This window comes from Mirounga leonina, unplaced genomic scaffold (genome assembly GCF_011800145.1).
Source record: "Mirounga leonina isolate KUSES-001 unplaced genomic scaffold, KU_Mleo_1.0 Mir_115, whole genome shotgun sequence".
Lineage (NCBI taxonomy): Eukaryota > Metazoa > Chordata > Mammalia > Carnivora > Phocidae > Mirounga > Mirounga leonina.
Window position 1 is genome coordinate 48,067,410 of NW_023270268.1, and position 20,086 is coordinate 48,087,495.

General features: G+C 43.5%; 1 protein-coding gene across 2 annotated transcripts in view; it reads left to right on the forward strand.

The window, feature by feature from the left end:
• Positions 1-1,905: 1,905 nt before the first annotated feature.
• The window catches only part of ARHGEF26 (Rho guanine nucleotide exchange factor 26), a 128,716-nt gene continuing 110,535 nt past the window's right edge, over positions 1,906-20,086 (forward strand). For both annotated transcript variants that reach the window (XM_034997414.1, XM_034997410.1), the window contains exons 1-3: positions 1,906-3,572; positions 4,946-4,985; positions 8,430-8,575. In XM_034997414.1, coding sequence (XP_034853305.1) covers positions 2,493-3,572; positions 4,946-4,985; positions 8,430-8,575 — 1,266 coding nt within the window. In that variant the 5' untranslated portion in view covers positions 1,906-2,492. The remainder of the gene's footprint in view (positions 3,573-4,945; positions 4,986-8,429; positions 8,576-20,086) is intronic.

Genomic DNA, 20,086 nt, shown 5'->3' on the forward strand with positions numbered 1-20,086 from the left:
AAGCATTTTTAAATTATAAAAATATATTTAAATTATATTTTCCAATATACAAGTAATATATGTTAGTGTGGAAAAGGTTCTGTGTTAAAAAGTCGGTATGTATGAGTATGTAATCGGCTGTATTTTTTCTTTAAATTTCTGAAAATTAAAAAAAAAAATTTCTTGATGCCATTTCTTCCTTACAGAAGTATCTCCAATCAAAGTAATATATATTCAGTGTATAGCATTTGGTAATACAGAAAAGTATAAAACATGAAAAACCTCATGCTTCATCTCACAACCCAGAGCTTGCCTCTCAATATTTTTGGCCATTACATTCAATGTATGTAGGGCAAAAACGAGTAGCTTAACTTGCACACAGTGGATATGCACTGTATCTCTGCTGAATGAATGCCTGACTGCTGAACGAGAACTTGGAGAACAGCCCACGTGTCTTGCTGACAGAATTAATTACATAGATCTTACGGTCATTTGTCCTCTCAAGTTTGCCTTATTCGTCTCACATAGCAGGAACTTGGCCAGGGTGCTGCGGACTTTCTACTATTTGGCAAAGGAGCACTCTGGAAGGATGGTCACTGTCGTTACTTCATTCCTCTCACAAATTCATTCAACAAATACTCATTAAGTGCCCACTGTGTGCCTGGAATACAGAGGGGCAATACATCAACATGGCTCCGGCCCTCTTGAAGTTTACAGTCTAAACACGACAAAACAGATGATAAACATAAACACAAAAATAAATGTATATATGTAAACTGTCATTAAATGTAGAAAAGGAAGAGAACAGGTGGCTGGGAAAATAAGCAGAGGCATGGTCTGATTCAGGAAGGGTCAGGGAAGTCTTTTCTGATGGAGTAACAAGTCAGAAGGTCCAGGAGGAACAAAAGGGCAGGTTCTGGGGTGGTCAAACTTGAAGTGGCTGTGGCCTAAGAATAATGACGGAAAAAATGTTGGGAGAAAAGACCGCTGCAGAGGTAAGCAGGTCCTGCAAGGCCTCGTAAATTACAGAATTTGAATTTTATTTTATGTATGCTTAGAAACCTATATATATATATATATATTTGTAATTTAAATTACATTTATTTTTTTAATTGGTAAAATTCAGGATTCAAAGCATAAAACGTTCTGGGCACCTGTGTGGTTCAGTTGGTTGGGACTCAGGATTTCCTCAGAGGTCACGGCCTCAGGGTCCTGAGATCCAGCCCCACAGCGGCTGGCGCTGGGGGCGGAGTCCGCTTAAGATTTTCTTTCTCCCTCTCTGCCCCTCCCCCTCTCTAACAACAACAACAAAACCCAAAAAAACACAAAGCACGAAAGATCCAAGATCTTTTAAAGAAAACTCCTCCCCACCCTCCCCCCCGACCAGCTGCCTGCACGCAACCCTCCGGAAATACTCTAAGCACAAGCAAGCGTATCTAACAGTCTCTGTATGTGTAAGATATTTTAAACAGGGGAGCGAGGCCATCAGATTTGTGTTTTAATACCACCCGAGCGCTGAGGAGGCACTGGCTCTCAGCGTTTAGAGCTACGCATCCCGGCTCACGCATTTCACAAACCCTCCTCGCCCCGACTACCCCCCCAAACCACGCCATCCCCCCGCCCCCAACCCTGCCCCAGGGCTTTCTAAATTGCAGCTCTGCATGGCTCCCACGCTCGTTCTCACGCTGGTTCCTGGCAACCACCTAGCGCGCCCACAGCTCCCGGCACGGAACCCTGGAGTTCCGCACCCAGCCCACGTGTGCTCCAGTGTTTTCGAGCGAGACGGGAGCGGATCGAACGCACGCCAAGGCGGGAAGGGAGGCTCAGCTCTCGCTGCGACACAGGCGGGTCAGAGAGTGGCTAAGACTGGGGCGGGGCCAGGGCTGAGGGCCGTCCCAAGCTTGAGGGCGGAGCCGACGGCTCGGGTCGGCCGCCGTGCTCTCCAGAGCTCCCCGGCTGCTGCGATTCCGTCTGAGACCCGGGCCACCCAAGGGGCGGTGGGCGCTTGCTGACCCTGGGCTCTGTAAAGCCCCGAAGGTAAATCCGCCTAGGAGCCGGGCGGCTTGAGCGAGAGGGGACCAACGACGGGGCCGGGCAGCTGGATGGCGGCGGAGGGGAGCGTCGCGCGGCAAGTTGTTTCTCCAGAAAGCTGAACTCGTCGCAAAGTTTCCTGTGCATCAGCTTGCACCCTGCGTACTGGTGGCGGGCTTTTTCCGTGCGGGTGGTCTTTGGGCGCTGCAGGGACACGGAGGTAATTGGATTATTCCGCCTGGGCACAGCCCAGATTTCTGTCCCGGACCACGCGTTGCGGTGGGCGCAGATTTTGCCCTAGAAGGGGTGGGTAGTCGACACGCAGTTGTGTCGCGCACAGCAGTCGGGTGACCGCCACACTCGGAGCGCGCGTCTGCAAGGCGTGCCTGTTTGTCCGGAGGCAAAGTTCCATGATTTCTTTCCTCTTTAGGCAAGACTAACTGGGTGCTCTTCCCTCCCGGGCTGACCTCCGAGTCTCCGCTATGGACAGCGAGAGTGAAGTGGATTTTTCTAGCAACAGCTTAACCCCTTTGTGGCGGAGGCGGTCAACTCCTCAGCCTCAGTTGCTGGGCCGGAGCAAGCCGAGGCCCCAGTCCTACCAGAGCCCCAGCGGGTTGCTGATCACGGATTTCCCAGTGGAAGACCGAGGGACGCTCCCCACTGTGCAGACTCCCACCCAGGTACCCACCGCTTCTGAGGGCAGGACCGTCCAGGGGAACCCCCTGCTTCTGTGTGCCCATAGGAGGGTGGTGACCAATGGGAGGACGATCTCCCCGGAATATAGAGCTGTCTCTCCTCGGCTCCGACGGCCCAAGTCTCCCCAGGCTCCCAAAGCGGTGTTAGGGGGCTCCCCGAAATCCCCAGCGAATGGCACCGTGATGTCCCCCCTACCGCAGCCTCTGCGCCCGCAGCGGACTCCCAACTCGCCCGCCTGCTGCAGCCGGGAGGTAGACCTGACCGGACTGACCACCAGCCCCCTGTCTTCACCCGCTGCAAATGGGCTTTTCCCTAAAATCGACACCCCAGGCTCTGGTTCGCGATCTGGCCAGACGACTAAGGACCCTGAGCCGGGACCCTCGAAACTCTCTCCTGCGCCCCAGAAAAGGTCTTTGGAGCACAAACTCCCCCTCCAAAGGCTGCCCTCACAGGAGAACGAGCTCCCAGAGAATCCTTCAGTGGTTTTGAGCACAAACAGCCCCGCCGCCCTCAAAGTGGGGAAGCAGCAAATCATTCCGAAGAGCCTGGCCTCGGAAATTAAAATAAGTAAATCCAACAGTCAGAATGTGGAGCCCCACAGGAGACTGCTCAAGGTGCGCAGCATGGTGGAGGGCCTCGGAGCGTCTCTGGGCCCCGCAGAGGATGAGGGCGAGGCGGAGAACGACGTGGACAGCCCAGGGTCTCTGCGGAGAGGCTTGCGATCCACGTCCTATCGCAGGGCGGTGGTCAGTGGCTTTGATTTTGACAGCCCTACCACTTCAAAGAAGAAGAACAGAATGTCCCAGCCCGTTCTGAAAGCGGTGATGGAAGACAAGGAGAAGTTTTCCAGTCTGGGAAGGATGAAGGTAAGAGTGGGCAGGAGTGTCACTCACGAAACCAGGCATTCACCGAGCCAAAAGCGAAGGTGTTGGGGGTGGGGAGGAGGGGCACAGAGGAAACCAGAAACTACTCTCTTTTAATTCCCTTGTTGATCAGACCTGTGCACATCTATCTCTTGGCCATGCCGTTGCTGGCCGTCACAGCCAGGTTAATGCAACTTCGTGGGAGGAAGTAAAACTCTTACCACGGTTTTAACTTTTTCATCTCAGGCAAAATGTGGGGACCTAATGTGAAAAAGAAATGCAGCAAATTGGATATTGGCTGGGTCCTGAACACTTTTAATACAGGAAGCTGAACAGAGGGGTGGAGAGCAGGCGTGGTACTCTTGACTATATGGTCAAACTGTCTCGAGCTTGTCTGGAGGTCTCAGTTAGGGGTTGCTGATTCATTACTGCTGATACAGGAAACTCCTGATTTCTTTTGAGCATATTGATTATTTTAGTTACTGGAAGTAATTTAATTACATTAATTAATTATAGAATTTTTTTTTTGAGTGGTGATAACACACTAAATACCATTCAGGTAAAATGTGAATTTTAAAAATAATTGTCAGAATTACAGAAGATACAAATAGTTTGTCATCTTTGTTGTTGCTTGTTTCTGTCACCACTGTCTGTGGTTGTATTTTATTCCCATGTTGTGCCCATTTATTCTTGAACTTGAATGCATCTAACAAATGAGTAGCCCAGAACTTCAGGTTCAAGTGAATTGTGTGTATTGCTCCCTGATAAAGGCCTGGGAGTTGCATGTGTTAAAATATTGCCAAACGTGACATAAAGAGATAGGGGAAAACTAAAGAAGGATATTTTGGAGTGTACAAATGCTGCTTTCTCTGGGAACAAGACAGATCTCAGCAGAAATTCATTTCGGCAGTCACAACTTTTCTTGATTAATCAGAGAACTGGAACCAGTTTATATAAATGTCAATATGTAATATACAAGGAAGGTTATTTTATTTTTGATCTCATGGCCTTAAAGAAATTACCTAACATTTTAGGTACCCCCCCCCCAACTCTACAAGTATAGCAAAGCTCAATTTAACAGTGATGGTGAATAATGAGTAGTGAAATGAGCTGAACTACTGGTCATTTGAGGATTCTCAAGCTGTTTTGCTGGGGTGTGTGGGACATTGTACATTTTATTTCACCATTTTAATGGATTGTGGTAGTCAGATGAGTGAACTACTCAGGGGATCGATCATCTGCTGTATGCTTTTGGAAATGTAATGAGTGTAACAACAAGAAGTAGTACTTTTTCTTAAAATAGCTGTATTTTGTATTTGGCTCATTCATACATAGTTTGCTTTGCTTTTTCCTTTTTTGCTTTTCTTGTTTCTTAGAAAAAAATGCTGAAAGGACAAGGAACATTTGATGGGGAAGGTAAGCATTTGATTTTCCAGACTTTTATTGCTGTTTCAATGTGGAATATCAATTATAAGTTGAAATCCAACTGCAGTAACAAAAACACTTAAGATGAGAAAAATGTCCAACTTCTTCCCAAATTGTACAGTACAAAGCTCTGCACTAAGCTAAATTTTCATCCAGTAATACCAGCAGTGAATGGAATTAATGGCATTCTTTGTAAGCTGATAACTTTGTCAGCCAATGTCCTGGATTTTTAATTCTTATCTACTCTGGCTCTAGCCTCACCTCCCTCAAAAAATGGAGAAAGAGTAAGAGCTAGTCTGGCTTTTTAGTTAAAAATCCTGAGTTTGGCATTTAGATCTGCAGTCATATTTCCTTTGACTTAATATTCTTTCCCCCACTTTTCCACATTTTAGTGTCAATTCTGATTTCCTGTTTGCTTATCAAGTTTCAATTTTGGGGAAATCTAACGCTCCTGGCTGCTAGAAACATATTCCTAAGAATCTGTAACCCGTATAGAAAAGCTGCTTCCGCCAGGTGTTCAAACCCTAATCAGATTAGTGGACGTTGGTAAACAGATGGGTCAAGTGTCAACCAACTGGAAGGGCACAGAGCGAGTGAGCAGCCCCACTTGCAGCCCTTGCAGGTCTGGGGAGCATGGTGGAGGTAGTTACTTGCTGTCATACTTTGAACTGTTAAGATTTTCTGACCTTTAAAGAGTCATGAGGAAGGGTATGCCTCTCTATAAGTAAATCTAATGTAAAATCACCCAGAGTTATAAAATACATAATCTTAGGGGATTATAAACTATTTCCCTATATACTTCTTATAAAAATCAGTTCCCTTGGAGTATTTCAACATGACCAGTTTAAAAAAACGTTTTCATTGCACCAATCTTAGGAAACTGCTCTGTATGGAGAAGAAACCCAGATACGGTATTTTAGCTGGTTTGGATAAATTCATGTCCCTGGTTTTATAATTGAGGAAACTGGGAGCTCGGAGAGGTTTAGTGCTTTGCCCACTGCATTGTCACACAGCAGTAGTACAGATAACTGGTTCTTAGTTCAGTTTGCTTCCTTTGTATCACTTTATGACCATGAAGTGAACAGAGCGTCTACCTGATATGTATTTAGAGATGTTTTGTATCTTCTCAGATATGACATTGATTCCGGGATCTCTGTCTCAAAGGGTTAGAAATTGTTGAGCTTTTTTTTTCAAGTCGGAGGACACAACTTTTTTATAGTTCTATGTTGTTTCCTCTTATATGGAGCTGTTTCTTTGCACTCTCTTGTGTCTTCTCAAATATGATGACCTAGAAATTGTTCTCACATATATGTACATGGGGAGTACAGAATTCTTACAGTTAATGACTAACAAGAATTGTAACTCAGGATGAGATGCGGTAGAGTGGTGAGAACCTCTCATGGTGGAGTCAGGGACCTTGTTCTTCTCCTACTGCTTCTGTTCATCATTTGAGTGACACTGAGCAAGCCTTAGTTTCATCGTGTATGAAAGGAGGCTAATAATACTATTATTGCCTGGGTTTGTTGTGAGAATGAATGAGGAATCTTATCAACAGTGTATGCATATGAGAGAGCAGTAAAATCTTGCACTGAGTCTGGGATTATTTTAGTCATGGTGCCTACAGAACATGCAGCAGTTGATGAGAGAGGAGGCAGATGTTTGCCCCCTTCGGTAGGTGGGAAAGGCATGGCAAGCTCAGTGTGTCCCATACCAAATGCCAAGTCTTTCCCTCTGAAGCTGAATCTCTTCGGGTGTTGCTATCTCGTCCTGTGCCGTTGTTGGGACCTGCCGACCCAGGAAACATCCTTACCGCCTCCCTTTCTCTGACCCCCATCTTCAGTCCGTCCCCAGGAGCCCAAGTGTCCATTCTCCCATAGCATCCTACTGAGTCCCCTACGCACTCAGTGATTTGCTACAATAGAATCAAATCTTTCCTTTCCGTGGATTCCCACTACAATCAGGATAAAATACAGTCTTCGCAGTGTGAAAGAAATTCAGTCGTTTTGTACTTGGGATAAAAATCTAGTTCTTTAACGTTGCCTGCAAACCTCTGCTTGATTGGGACTGTCTGGCTCATCTCCCTAAACTCACCTTGCACTTTTGTCCACTAGACACCCGTGCTCTACAGGTGGACTTTTCCTTTCTTCTTCTAAGGTATTACGTTTCTTCTTGCCTTGGGGCTTTTGTATATGCTTTCTCCTTTATCTCTGTAGCTTCTCAGCTTTCAGATCTTAGATTTTTCTTAGTAACGCCCATCTGACCTCCAGACTGGGTCACGCCTGCTGAGAGTCTGTTCTCAGAACACCTGTATATAAATTGTTCAGCTTATAGGTATGTTTATGTACAAGATTATTGTGTCCTCAACCCACTAATGACTTGCCTTCTCACTTGGAGTGAAAACCAGAGTACTTTCAATGGCACTGAGTCAAGGGCCTACATAATCTGCCTCCTATTCATCCCCAACCCCCCTCTCTTAAGCTTTCTCCCTTTCCTCACCCCATTTCAGGCATACAGGCCTTCTTGCTCATCTTTTTACATGTAGATGTACAAAACAGACTCCTGTCCCAGGACCTTTGTACTTGCTCTTCCTTTTGATGGTATGTTCTTTCCCCAGCTGTAAGGTGGCTTGCTTTCTCACCGCTTTTAGGTCTTTGCTTAAATGTCATCTTGGTGAGGCCTCCCCAAACCACCCTATTTAAAAATATACATACCCCCCTTGTAACGCTCCCCTGTTTTATTTTTCTCCATGACACTTACCAGCATCTGACATACCCTAAAAGTTACTTGTTTATTTATTGCCATTCTCTGCTCACTCTGATGTCCACTCTATGAAGATTCAGATTTTTATCCTTTTTGTTCATCATTATATCCTAGTGCCTAGCAGTTGTTGGCATCTAGTAGGCATTTTCCAAATATAAGTTGAATGAATAAATGAATGAGTGACTTGGACTATTTTCTCTTCCTATTTTTAGACCGTGAGGACACAGGAAGTATCTTTTATTTTCCGCTCACTCCCAGCCCTTGGCATATTGTAAATATACAATAAATGTTTGTTAAATAGGTAAATGAATGGTGATGGTCTTTGAAGGAAAAGAAGGATATGAATTCGGTTTAAACTCCCCCCCCCAAAAAAAACAAAACCCGTGATTGAACAGGCATGGCTATCCTGCATGAGTGGTGGACAGAGATGTGGAAACTGCTTCAGTGGGTATTTCATGCATGGATCCCTCGCCTTCCCCTGCATGAATTTGGGACAGAGCTGTGTGAGTGAGAAAATCACTTTTTGGTAATTATTCTTCAGTGACAAAATCCATTTGCTTCTTTGTTGTTTATTAAACTGGAGACCAAACATCGTATAAATCTGGATGTTTGTTTGGAGCAAGTAGCATAATGATGGGGGCAATTAGTGACATATAGGGTTTGTATTTCTTGCAGAAAATGCCGTCCTGTATCAGAACTACAAAGAAAAGGCTCTTGATATTGACTCTGATGAAGAGTCGGAGCCCAAAGAACAGAAGTCAGATGAAAAAATTGTGATTCACCACAAGCCACTGAGGTCCACATGGAGCCAGCTCTCTGCGGTAAGTGTTTACCTTTTTCTTTCCGATCTGTGGGCATGAAAAAACCAAGTTGTGGAAGTTAGGTTTAGATATGGTTTTAATTTTTTCTGCCAATGATCCTGTAACCTGAAAGAGAAAGACTCTTCTTTTTAGATTGTGGAATGTTTCTTGAAACTCTTTAGACACCAGTGAGAATGTTGATTTTGATACTTCTGATCAGGAAAATTAGGTTTCGATAAAATAAGGTACCTTGACACTATACAGTATACTCTGGAAGCTTTTCCTGCTCGGTATCTTTTCTTATTTTTTAGATCGTGTATATGCAGAGGTAACCTAATCTATCCAGAACTTTATCATGATTATGGCTATATATACAAATGTGTGTGTGTGTCTGTGCATAATAGGGAGTTTATGACAGTTCTTCCTTGGAAATTTCATTTGATATAGACACATTTGTATGTTCTTGCAGTTGATTAATGAGTGGCATTCTGTTCCATTTCCTTCTGTGCATCTTTTGTGTGAGCGTGTCTGACACTTACGTTGTATTGATGAGTAATTTCTCCTCTCTGCATCAAACATCTTTTGTTTATAGCTGTAATTTCTCTTCCTCCTGGCTTAACAAATGTCACAGTGTGCTGCTTAGTTTACTTGATATGAGTTTGGGGACAGCATCTGTGGGCATCCGATGCATTACCAAGTAGAAAGGAATTCCCATGGATGGCTTGGGTGGTGGGAGCATTGCATCAAAAACAAGCCAGTGCACCTCTGTGAGTCCCTTAGGCAACATGGGAGCAGAAGCGATTCCCTCTTAAGCTGAAATGGGCATTGTTCAGAGTCTAGAATCTCATGTATTCAGGGGACACGCCGGCATAAGAAAAGGAGTTGTGTATGTTGGAGCTCATAAACAGGCCATGGGAATGGATGTATGGTGATGATGGGAATGACTTCTGGTCAGGTTCTTCCTCCCTTCTTCTACCCTGTGTTGGAATTCAGAATTCTAGAAACCAAGCCCTTTCTCCCTGTATCCCTCCCAGCCCTTAATTGTATTCTAAGGAGGATTTATTCATTTCCAGTGCCTCCAAGGTGTGGTATCCTTAGTATATGCCACAGGCTGAAATGCCTACAGGGGCAGGGCAAGCAGCGTTAAGGGGATGCTGGTGAGTGTGGAGGTGGAGGCCTGGTGGGGATTATGGTGAACAGGCCTGATATAACCTCAGCAGCCGCCACTTAGCTCACACCAGCCCAATGTTGCCAGATCTTCTGACATTTAGAAAAGAGAATGGAGCAGTCCAGATTTTTATGAATATTATCCCAATTCAAGTGTTAGAAAATGATGTGTGAGGCCAACAAAGTATTTATGGGCCAGTCTTGTCTCCTGTGCTGACAGTTTGGAACTTCTGGGATATTTCTATGATTTGTACATGTGGTCAGGTGGTAATACCTATCCAAAGAAGTGACATATCGGTAGCCTTCTACCCTAATCTAATGATCTCATGATAGTATATCCCCAAGCACATATGTGGAAAAACTGGTGACAAGGCCCATGGAGGCCATGTTGGCTCTAAATGGCTGTCATTCCGTTGTTGGTGTGGACCATTTGGTAGAGGATCCTTGAAAAGAACTGTGGATTTTTTGAGTTCTTCCTCCGTGGCAACAGCTGCATTTGTTAGCCCCGGCCTGAATCGTGCTGCTATTCTCTGCACGCTAAACAGCAACATGTACTACCGTGTCCCTTACACTCTGATCTTACCTAGCTTGAGAGCTGAAAAGCAAGCTGCCATACTTAGGCCTCCTAAAGTTTGGCGTTCAGCTAGATTAACAAATGCACATCAAGATAATACTACACATCCTTCAGTACAACTGCAAATATGGGCATGCATTTCATTTGGCAAAGGATACATGTACCCATGTGCCTTTTGTTAACAAGATTGCTATCAAAAGACTGGTGATAAAATGTAAAACTATAAAGTGGGTTCTAACTTCAGTGTGTGTTATCTTGGGTTTTAGTGCTCCCAGGAGGCTTGTGTGTATGTATTGTGTTGCTTGGCAATTACATTTAATCAAAGCAGCATTGGACTTTGCTACCTCCCAATTTTAGACACCAGCCTGCATTTTCTTTTTTGCATTTTGTGTCTCCTTTTCACATTTAAGACAGTTTACTTTAGTTTTTTTTTATACTTTTTTTTTAATTTTTAAAGATTTTATTTATTTATTTGACAGAGAGATAGAGAGAGAGCACAAGTAGGCAGAGAGAGAGGGAGAAGCGACTCTCCACTGAGCAGGGAGCCTGACGCGGGGCTCCATCCCAGGACCCTGGGATCATGACCTGAGCCGAAGGTAGCCGCTTAACTGACTGAGCTACCCAGGCGCCCCCCCCCCCTTTTTTTTTATAAAGTACTGCAAATATGCCGAAAAACTCAAAAATAAGTATGTGTAAGAGATTTCTGGGTACCTGCCACCCACGTTGAACAAATGTTAACATTTTAACATCTTTACTGCCGATCTCTCTTTTTAGGCAGATCCAGTGAACAACCCTCCTCTCTAGTACTTCTCTCCTTTCTGCTTTCCCAAAATAATCACTGTCCTGAAGTTCTCTTCTGGACTTCCCACGTGGGTTTTCTATCCACTAAAACGATGTAAGCAGCTCTGGCTTTTAAGAAAGTAGATATTTCAACGCAAAAAGTGGTCATTGCTTTTTTAGAAGCCTAGCAGTTGTTAGGTCCAAGTTTCAGTTAGGACGCTAAAGAGAGGAAACTTTGTGAATTTTGAACAATGTCAGGATGTCTCCATAGGGATCAGCACCTCCATTTCTCTGTCTGACCTCATGCCCCAATCCTTCCTTGTCGAGGGGCTGCAGTGGTTAGTGCGGGTCTCAGAAACATGTGCTCTTTCCATGCTTGCCTTTAGTGTGCCAAATTAATAGGGTAGCCCCCATCTAATCGTGCATATATCACTTTAACAGAAAACTCTTCTTTGGGTATGGCCTTCATCCCAGAAAGAGAGTAGGACAGGAGGTTTTCTGAGTGTGAGGGTTTGTGTGAGCACACATGCGCATTAGCTGTTGTTTTATTTTCTTAAAATCTCCTTGTTGCAAACACCTGCCTGCCTCCTGTGATGATGAAACTTTTCTTATCAGTTGACTGTAGGAAACATTCAGTATGCAAAAGGCTCTTGAGTAGTGCGGCTGTTTGCAGTAATGTATGGGGGTTGCATGGGTCTTTAAGGCTTCAGTCTGACATAGAATGTGTTAGCATGCTTGTTTATATGTCTCCTTTGGTTCCATTGGACAATCACATGGGTGACAATCGTCCCCACTTACATTGTCGGGGACAGGTTTAACTGTAGTGCTGTGGTTATCTAACAATTAAGGGAGAATTAGAACTGTGTGAGAGACATTTAATTGGGCCTCAATAGCAGGGAGAATCTAGCTGCCACAGACTTCTCTAGTCAGATTGAAGTAAGGGAATGGGGGATGTACTTAGCACTGGTGACTCTGCCAACGGGTTCTCCATGCAGCGGTGGCTGTTCTCCCGTAGTCAGAAACACAACCTGGGCTCCTTAGTATATCATAAGATAGTGACAGGTTTACTCTTCATTCCCTTGAACTTCAAAGGAGGTAGATCTCTTTGAGTCGGTACAAAGTAGGTAGGTAGGTAGGTGTAGGATGTCTTCATTCCAAGGAATATAACTTTGTGCTGCTTTTCAGTCCTGGGAGAACCCTAATATACGAGAAATAATTTAAAATTATTATGGTTCCCGGATTTGAGGCTTTGAGCTTGGAAAGTCATTTTTGACTTCTAGAGATCTGTGCCCAGAGACGAAGAACCTGCCACACACAGGTCAGTTGCCCAGTGACTCACCTAAAATGGCAGCGTGAGGACGAAGCCAACAGTTCTTGGACCTCTGGGACGAGCTTGTGGATTTGAAGAAAAATATCGATACTATTAGTTGGGGATAGAACATCCAAGTCCTTGTTACAGTGACTGCCAGGTGTGTGGCCAGTTGAGTGCGGGATGCAAAGGGAGCTTCAGGATTCCCTAAAGTTGATCCTTTAGTGGGATTCTGGAAGCATTTGCAGTATTACAGAAAATAAAAGATAAATCTTGACTGGAGTCGTTTTGTTTTTCCTCATAACCACGCCTGCCTGTCCTGTGTTGACGCACTGAGCATGTACTGAAAAATGATGGTTGTGAAACCAGTGTTTGTTTTGTCAAGATCAGTGACAGCACCGAAGCCATACTCACCAGCTATGGCCTGACCCCATTTATTTGCCATGGGGTGTGTTTGTGTAATTTCCACCACCTTCACATGCCAGGTACCTTTGAAAAGGGTGTTTAGGCTCCAGAGGCAAAAACAAGCATGCCCGCAAACTTCCCACTGGAATTGAGCACCTAATATAGTCATCCTCTGCTCTGCTGTGCTCTTCCTTTGCACTCGCTGACAGGGGGCTTTATCAGTCATCTTAAATCATTTTGAGTATCTCTTCGGTTTGTTCAAAAAGTTTAAACTCTCTAGTTAGGAATGGGTTTTTCTATTTCCATCAGAGCATTCCTTCAGCTGTGCAGAGTGGGGCTAAGGGTTTAACGGGAGATCCGATGTTAGGACCTCAGTCTCTGAGTCCTGGCTCCGCTCTTCAAGCTCACACCGTTTGCCTCTGGACGACTTTCTGGAACTGCCAAATGAGAAGGGGCGATTTGAAAAATGGTGATTTTATAGAAATGTAATTTCATCCAGTTGACTATATAACAAACACTTTGGAGACTTAGCAGTTGGATCTGACGGGACTTATTCTTTTAGAATTTACACCGTGGTTATTGTGAAAGATCTTCTGTTTTCTACTAAAAACTAGAGCTCAACAGATGTAATAAACCTGAATATTATCCTGTTTGCAGAAAAATGTCTAATGCATTTAGAGGTCATAGAAAAATGCATTATCTTTCCTTAAATTTTCACACGTGTCTGAATTAATTTTCAGTTGTTCAGTGACTTGCTCCTTAAAATAATCTCTTCAGTCATATAATTTTCCATTCATGTTTTGCAACATTGCAGTCTCATAAATTATTTTTTACCTTAGTTGGTGATTAATGCCTTTTACCGTATCTATCTTTTGTGTTTAAAAAATAGAAAAAAAAAATGCTCATTTTTCATGCCTGGTTTGCTTTTTTTTTTTTTTTTTTTAAGATTTATTTATTTGACAGAGAGAGACACAGAGAGAGGGGGAACACAAGCAGGGGGAGTGGGAGAGGGAGAAGCAGGCTTCCCGCGGAGCGGAGAGCCCAATGCGGGGCTCCATCCCAGGACCCTGGGATCATGACCTGAGCCGAAGGCAGACTCTCAACCAACTGAGCCACCCAGGCGCCCCTTTGCCTGGTTTGCTTTTAGCACTCATAGTGGAAACAGTCAGGGTTTTGGATATATACTTGTCTACACTTTTAAATTGGACAGTAGGTCTCCTGGAATGTTTGTATCTTTATAAACAGAAATAGAGATCCATGTGCCTACACCTGAGATGCACCAGAGATTCTATTCTAGCCAAGAGGGCTGGAACTGGGAGCCTGCTGAACTGAGCCAGAGACTGGCCTCTGTATGTTCCTGCCATTTCAGTACAATTAGATTATGGTGTTCTTTTAACATTTTTGAAAATTAATTTTGATTTATATAAGCAACACCTAATACGTTCTCCATGTAAAAAAAAAAAATGAGCATTTCAGGTAAGACTAAAATCTCTTTTGTCATATCTGCAATCCCATCTCTTTCCTCTTCTTTATAGAAATGCTGTTCTCAATTTGGTAACGTTCTTCTCAAAATCCACATATATACATTTAAGGGAAATATAAAGATTACATGTGTTATTTAAATATATATTCTGCAGGTTTTACAGTTGGCTTTTTTTCTGAACCATGTGTCTTATAAATCATTTCATGTCTATACATGATGATCTTCAGTGCTCTTTCTAACTTCTGCATTATTCTGTAGGATGGATATCTGTTTTGCCTCTTTCCCTTTGAAAGGTTATGCATGCTTTGAGAATATAATAAAAACTTTGAGGCATGGATCTTTAGAAAAATGCACACACGAGTATATATGTAAATATTTGTTTATAAGTTTTTTTTTTTTTTTTTTTTAATTTCAGTTTGAGGATATTTTTTTTTTTTTTCTTGACTTTATCTCCAAATACTGGGAATACCTTACTGGAGCTCTCTATGTATTTTTTTTTTAAGATTTTATTTACTTATTAGGGAGAAAGAGAGGGTGGGGGGAGGAGCAGAGGGAGAAGGACAAGCAGACTCCTCGCTGAGCGCAGAGCCTGACACAGGGCTATATCCCATGATCCTGAGATCCTGACCTGAGCTGAAATCAAGAGCCGGATGCTCAACCGACTGAGCCACCCAGGTGCCCTTGGAGCTATCTATGTATTAAGTATAGTTTCCATGTTGTTCATATCACCTTTAGAAGTTTTCCTTTTTCTGAATTATAGCAGACTTGGAACTTGAGCTATATAACCCTTTCTGAAGAATATATATACATATATATATTCTTATATTCTTTTTTTTTTTTTAAAGATTTTATTTATTTATTTGAGAGACAGAATGAGATAGAGAGCATGAGAGGGGGGAGGGTCAGAGAGAGAGGCAGACTCCCTGCTGAGCAGGGAGCCCGACGTGGGACTCGATCCCGGGACTCCAGGATCATGACCTGAGCCGAAGGCAGTCGCTTAACCAACTGAGCCACCCAGGCGCCCCTATTCTTATATTCTTAATTTATATACATATATCTACATATACATATATATGTATATATATATTTCTTATATATACATATATAAGAAAAAACTGTTCCAGCTGGAGCTGAGTAATGAAAGGGCAACTGAATAATAGATATGCCAATGTTTATGTTCTTAATTCTCCCGAGAGAACAATAGGGTATGAAATGTGGGTATGTGTGCACCATACCCCTAGGGAGGCAGAGCACAAGAGACAGGTGCTCCAAGAAAGTGGGAGAAGATGAGCACGGGGACATTAAATTTTGATTGGCATGACTACAAAAAGATATTTCAATCAGAAACCTAGACTTGGGACCCAATACAAAGAGGGTCTTATTAGTTCATTGAGCAGAAAACCAGCAAGAGAGATTGATGAATGATTCCTTCATTCATCTAGTCCTTATGGCAGCCTGCTCTGTGCTAGACACTCGGAGATAGAGCCAAACAGACTCCACCTTGCTTTCATTTCCTTACAGACACCCTGCATCGGGAGACAAATATCAAATAATTCCACAGATAGATGACAGAATTACAACCGTATGAATGCCATGAAGGACATGTTCGTGCTGCTCTGAGATCCTACGGGGGAGGGCAACTGTCTGGGCAAGGTGCTGTCAACTGATAGATGGTGGCAAAGGAAGAGACAAGAGCCGCCGTCAATGGCGTGTCAAGACAGGTGTCCGGGCAACATTGGTGGTGGGAGACAGGGACAGAATTGAGGAGTCCCAGGCAGAGAAACTGTCCTGTATGTAGACCCTCTGGGGTAATGGTGGGTAACAAGAGTTAAAATAAAATTGGTTCAGCTGAAGCTTCTTGCTCTGTTTGGTGGGCACTTCCGCACTCCTCCCATCTCTAAATGCTGGAGGCTCCCTAGGCTCCGACTCTGGGCCTCTTCTCTGTGCTCGTTTGGTGATCTCATCGAATCTTGTGGATTTAAATGCATCATATACTCTGATGACTTCCAAGTTTCTACCTCTAGACTAGACCTTTCCCTGAGTTTTCAGACAAGGATATCCAGATTCTTTTCTGATATAATTGGCATCTCAAAGTTAACCTGTCCAAAAGTTTACTTCTGCTAATTCTCTTCTCTCCCACTCAGACCTGCTTTTCCCACAATATATATATATTTTTTCTAAGCAAATAACAACTCCATCTTTCTAGTTGCCAAGGTCAAAAACCTTGGAGTCATTCCTCACTCTTCTCTTTCTCCCATAACCTATTCCAGTTTGGTGTAAAGCCTGTTTGTTTCCTTTACCTCCAGAAGTGGATTATCCCCACTGCTTCCCAGCTCAACTCCTGTATCTCCTGGGTTCCCTTTACATCTCCTCTCTATGTAGCAGCATATAATTATATTATCTGTGACGCTGTTAAAACATGCTGAGGTACTCTTTGTTCTGGTCCTTCTGGTGTTCTTACCTCCACTTAGACTAAAGGCCAGGCCTTACAGTGGCCAGTGAGGCTGTGTGATCTGGCCTGATTCCCTTTCTGGACTCATCTCCTGCTTCCTCCTCCATCTTCCTCATTGCTCAGTCACACTGATGTTCCCAGAATACAAGGTGTACTCTGCCCCAGGGCCTTTGCATTTGTGGTCTGCCCAGCTTATAGTAGCTCTTCCTCCAGAGAACCACATGGTTTTCTCCCTCACCTTCTCCCTAGCACCCCTTTAGCATTTTTTTAAAAGATTTTATTTATTTATTTGACAGAGAGAGAGACACAGCGAGAGAGGGAACACAAGCAGAGGGAGTGGGAGAGGGAGAAGCAGGCTTCCCGCTGAGCAGGGAGCCTGAGGTAGGGCTCGATCCCAGGACCCTGGGATCATGACCTGAGCCAAAGGCAGATGTTTAATGACTGAGCCACCCAGGTGCCCCGCCTTTAACATTTCTTATCCTCTTCATGGCATTTACCTCTCTCCCATACTGTGTGATTTACTTTTTTGGTTAATTGTCCATCTACTCTGCTGAAATAAAAGCTGCATAAAGGCGGAGGTTTTTGTCCATTTTGTTTCCTGCTGTTTCCCTAGCACATGAAATAGTGCTTGGCTCATAGTAGACTTGCAGGAACTATTGGATGAGTTTATTAATGAATGTATAAATAAATGAATACATGCAGAAATCTAATCCCATAAGTGAAAATAGTAGGAAGTTACTCAGCAGTGAAAACAGCGAGGAAGTTTCCTATTTAGGGACCATTTGGAGGCTGTTTTAAATTTTTATTAAAAAAAATTTTTTTTGATCATTGGTTGGCTACCTCCTGGATTTAATACACATCTTTGATACATTGGAGAACTTGGCATCGTGATAGTTTAAAACTATGTTAGCCTGTGGTAGGTATTGGCTACTATGAAATCAAATTCAATGGCAACCTAATTTTTCACTTGGTATTTCTTTTGGGGAGGTAAATGGGACAGCATTTGAGAATGATAGCATTCTGTAGGAATACAGAGCAATTAGGTAAAAGGAGGGAAGGCTCAGTTACTTTGAGGAGTTCTGAATGATAATACTGAGCTTTGGATTGTGGAAATCATCTATCAGATTCTTGTATTTACTCTCTCGATCTTAAGATGTGCCCTTGTGGCATCTCCTCCTTTAGTCCAATGATAGGACTGTTCCTCAAGGCCACATCCACAGACTGATTTGTCTCCATGATGATTTGAGAAGTTGTCACTGTAAAAATTATTATTGAATCTTTAAATGCTGGACTTGTGTTTAAAAATTTGTTTCTCAAATTTTGTTGATTTATCCAGAGTACTGATAGCCTCAATTTTCTCCTTTAGTCTGCGCTCTAATGTCTTAAGATTATTACGGTATTCATTATCTGAATATCTATTATTTGAAGAGGTAAAGACTATAGAGCCAACGGATGGTTCTTGTAGAAGAAGTAGTGTTGCCAGTGAAAGGAAATTGCAGATTATTTTCCCTTTTGGTGTGATGGGTTTGCCACCCATCCAACTGAAATAACACAGAAATGGAGTGGTTCCCATTTTGAAGTGGCAGGAAACTGCTTCGGGTAGTGGTATGCAAAGGAGTGGGATTGTTGTTCGCTCCACTGTGCAACAGGGAGCCCCTGTATCCTCATGGGTTCAAGGTCTCAGTAGGAGCAGACAGTGCAGTGGCTGACTTGCAGGATAGCTGTAGCTCAGGGACCTGCCATTGGATCATTATGATATTAATTTGTTGACATGCAGTTAAAGTATTGACCAAATATTTGCAGAGGACTTACTGTGCACAGGGGTTGTACTAGGTGAGTTCACCACAATTTACGTAGTCCTCAGGACAATAGCACGACAGCAGTACTATTTTTCTACCTTGTATCAAGGCAGCTGAGACGATGAGATGTTAAATATGGCTACTCTCCAACTATTTCTGTTAGGGTTTTGAGATTACCTAGAACGGAGCCTTGGGCTCTGGAAAAGCAGGAACGATATTTCTCTCTGGTACTTGACTGAAAATGTGTCTCAGCAACTATCTGCCTGGTGGCTCTTTTCTTTTTTTTTTAAAGATTTTATTTATTTATTTGAGAGAGAGAATGAGAGAGAGCATGAGAGGGAGGAGGGTCAGAGGGAGAAGCAGACTCCCTGCCGAGCAGGGAGCCCGATGCGGGACTCGATCCAGGGACTCCAGGATCATGACCTGAGCCGAAGGCAGTTGCTTAACCAACTGAGCCACCCAGGCGCCCTGGTGGCTCTTTTCTTGTCATGAACTTATTTTCCCTCTCTGCTGTGTCTGTCTTTTCTCTGGAGAGCTCCTGCACACTCCGTTTCTGAGTTGTAACTTAGACTTATGGGACAGTTACCTAGCATGGTCCTACCCCACCTCCTGTTTTCCTGTCAGCTTCCATATATAACTACCCAGTTCAGTTTCTTGAGAGAGAATCCAACCAATCAGAGCAGCTCAGCACTTTACCCCCACTTAATAGGCCACTTAACCATTTTTTGTTGTTTGGCCAGGTGCCTGACTAGCTCTATTCCAATCGGTTTTGGCCTCCGTGATGCATTATGGTGCGAAATGTGGCCACCTTGGGTTGTTTATTTTGTGGAGGCCTGAGTAGAACAACTTTCCTTGTAGGGGTCTGTGAGACTGTTTAGCAACATGACTGACATATCTGATGTAAATTTACACATGATGGTTAGAGCACCTGTGTGGCTCAGTGGGTTAAGCGTCTGCCTTCGGCTCAGGTCATGATCCCAGGGTCCTGGGATTGAGCCCCGCATCGGGCTCCCTGCTCAGCGGGGAGCCTACTTCTCCCTCTCCCTCTGCTGTTCTCCGAACTCATGCTCTCTCTCTCTCTCTTTCCCTCAAATAAATAAATAAATAAATAAAATCTTTAAAAAATAAAAAAAATTACACATGGTGGAGTCAATGTTGCAAACACGGTGTAGATCAGAAGCTTAGCAAATGAAAAATACATTTTACCTTGTAATCTTTGTGTGTGTGTGTGTGTGTGTGTGTGTATCTCAAACAAAAGTTAGAAGTTACCTTAATACTTGCATTACACGGTGGTATTTCTGTCTTTTCTGTTTTGTTACATTTAAATAGGTGTTGGCCAGAAATCCATGGACTTTTTTGTGTCATTCACTTGTAGTTTGGAAAATGCTGGTGTCTGATTTGAAACTTCATTGGTATTACATGCATCGTAGTGGGTGTGGCAAACAAAGCAAGTCTAAATCCCAGTATCTGCACTGCAGGAACTTAGAAGCTGGTTCAGAAGACAATAGAAATGAAACAGCTAAATGGTGTTTCTCCAAGAATGTAGGGCACGGTGCCAAAATG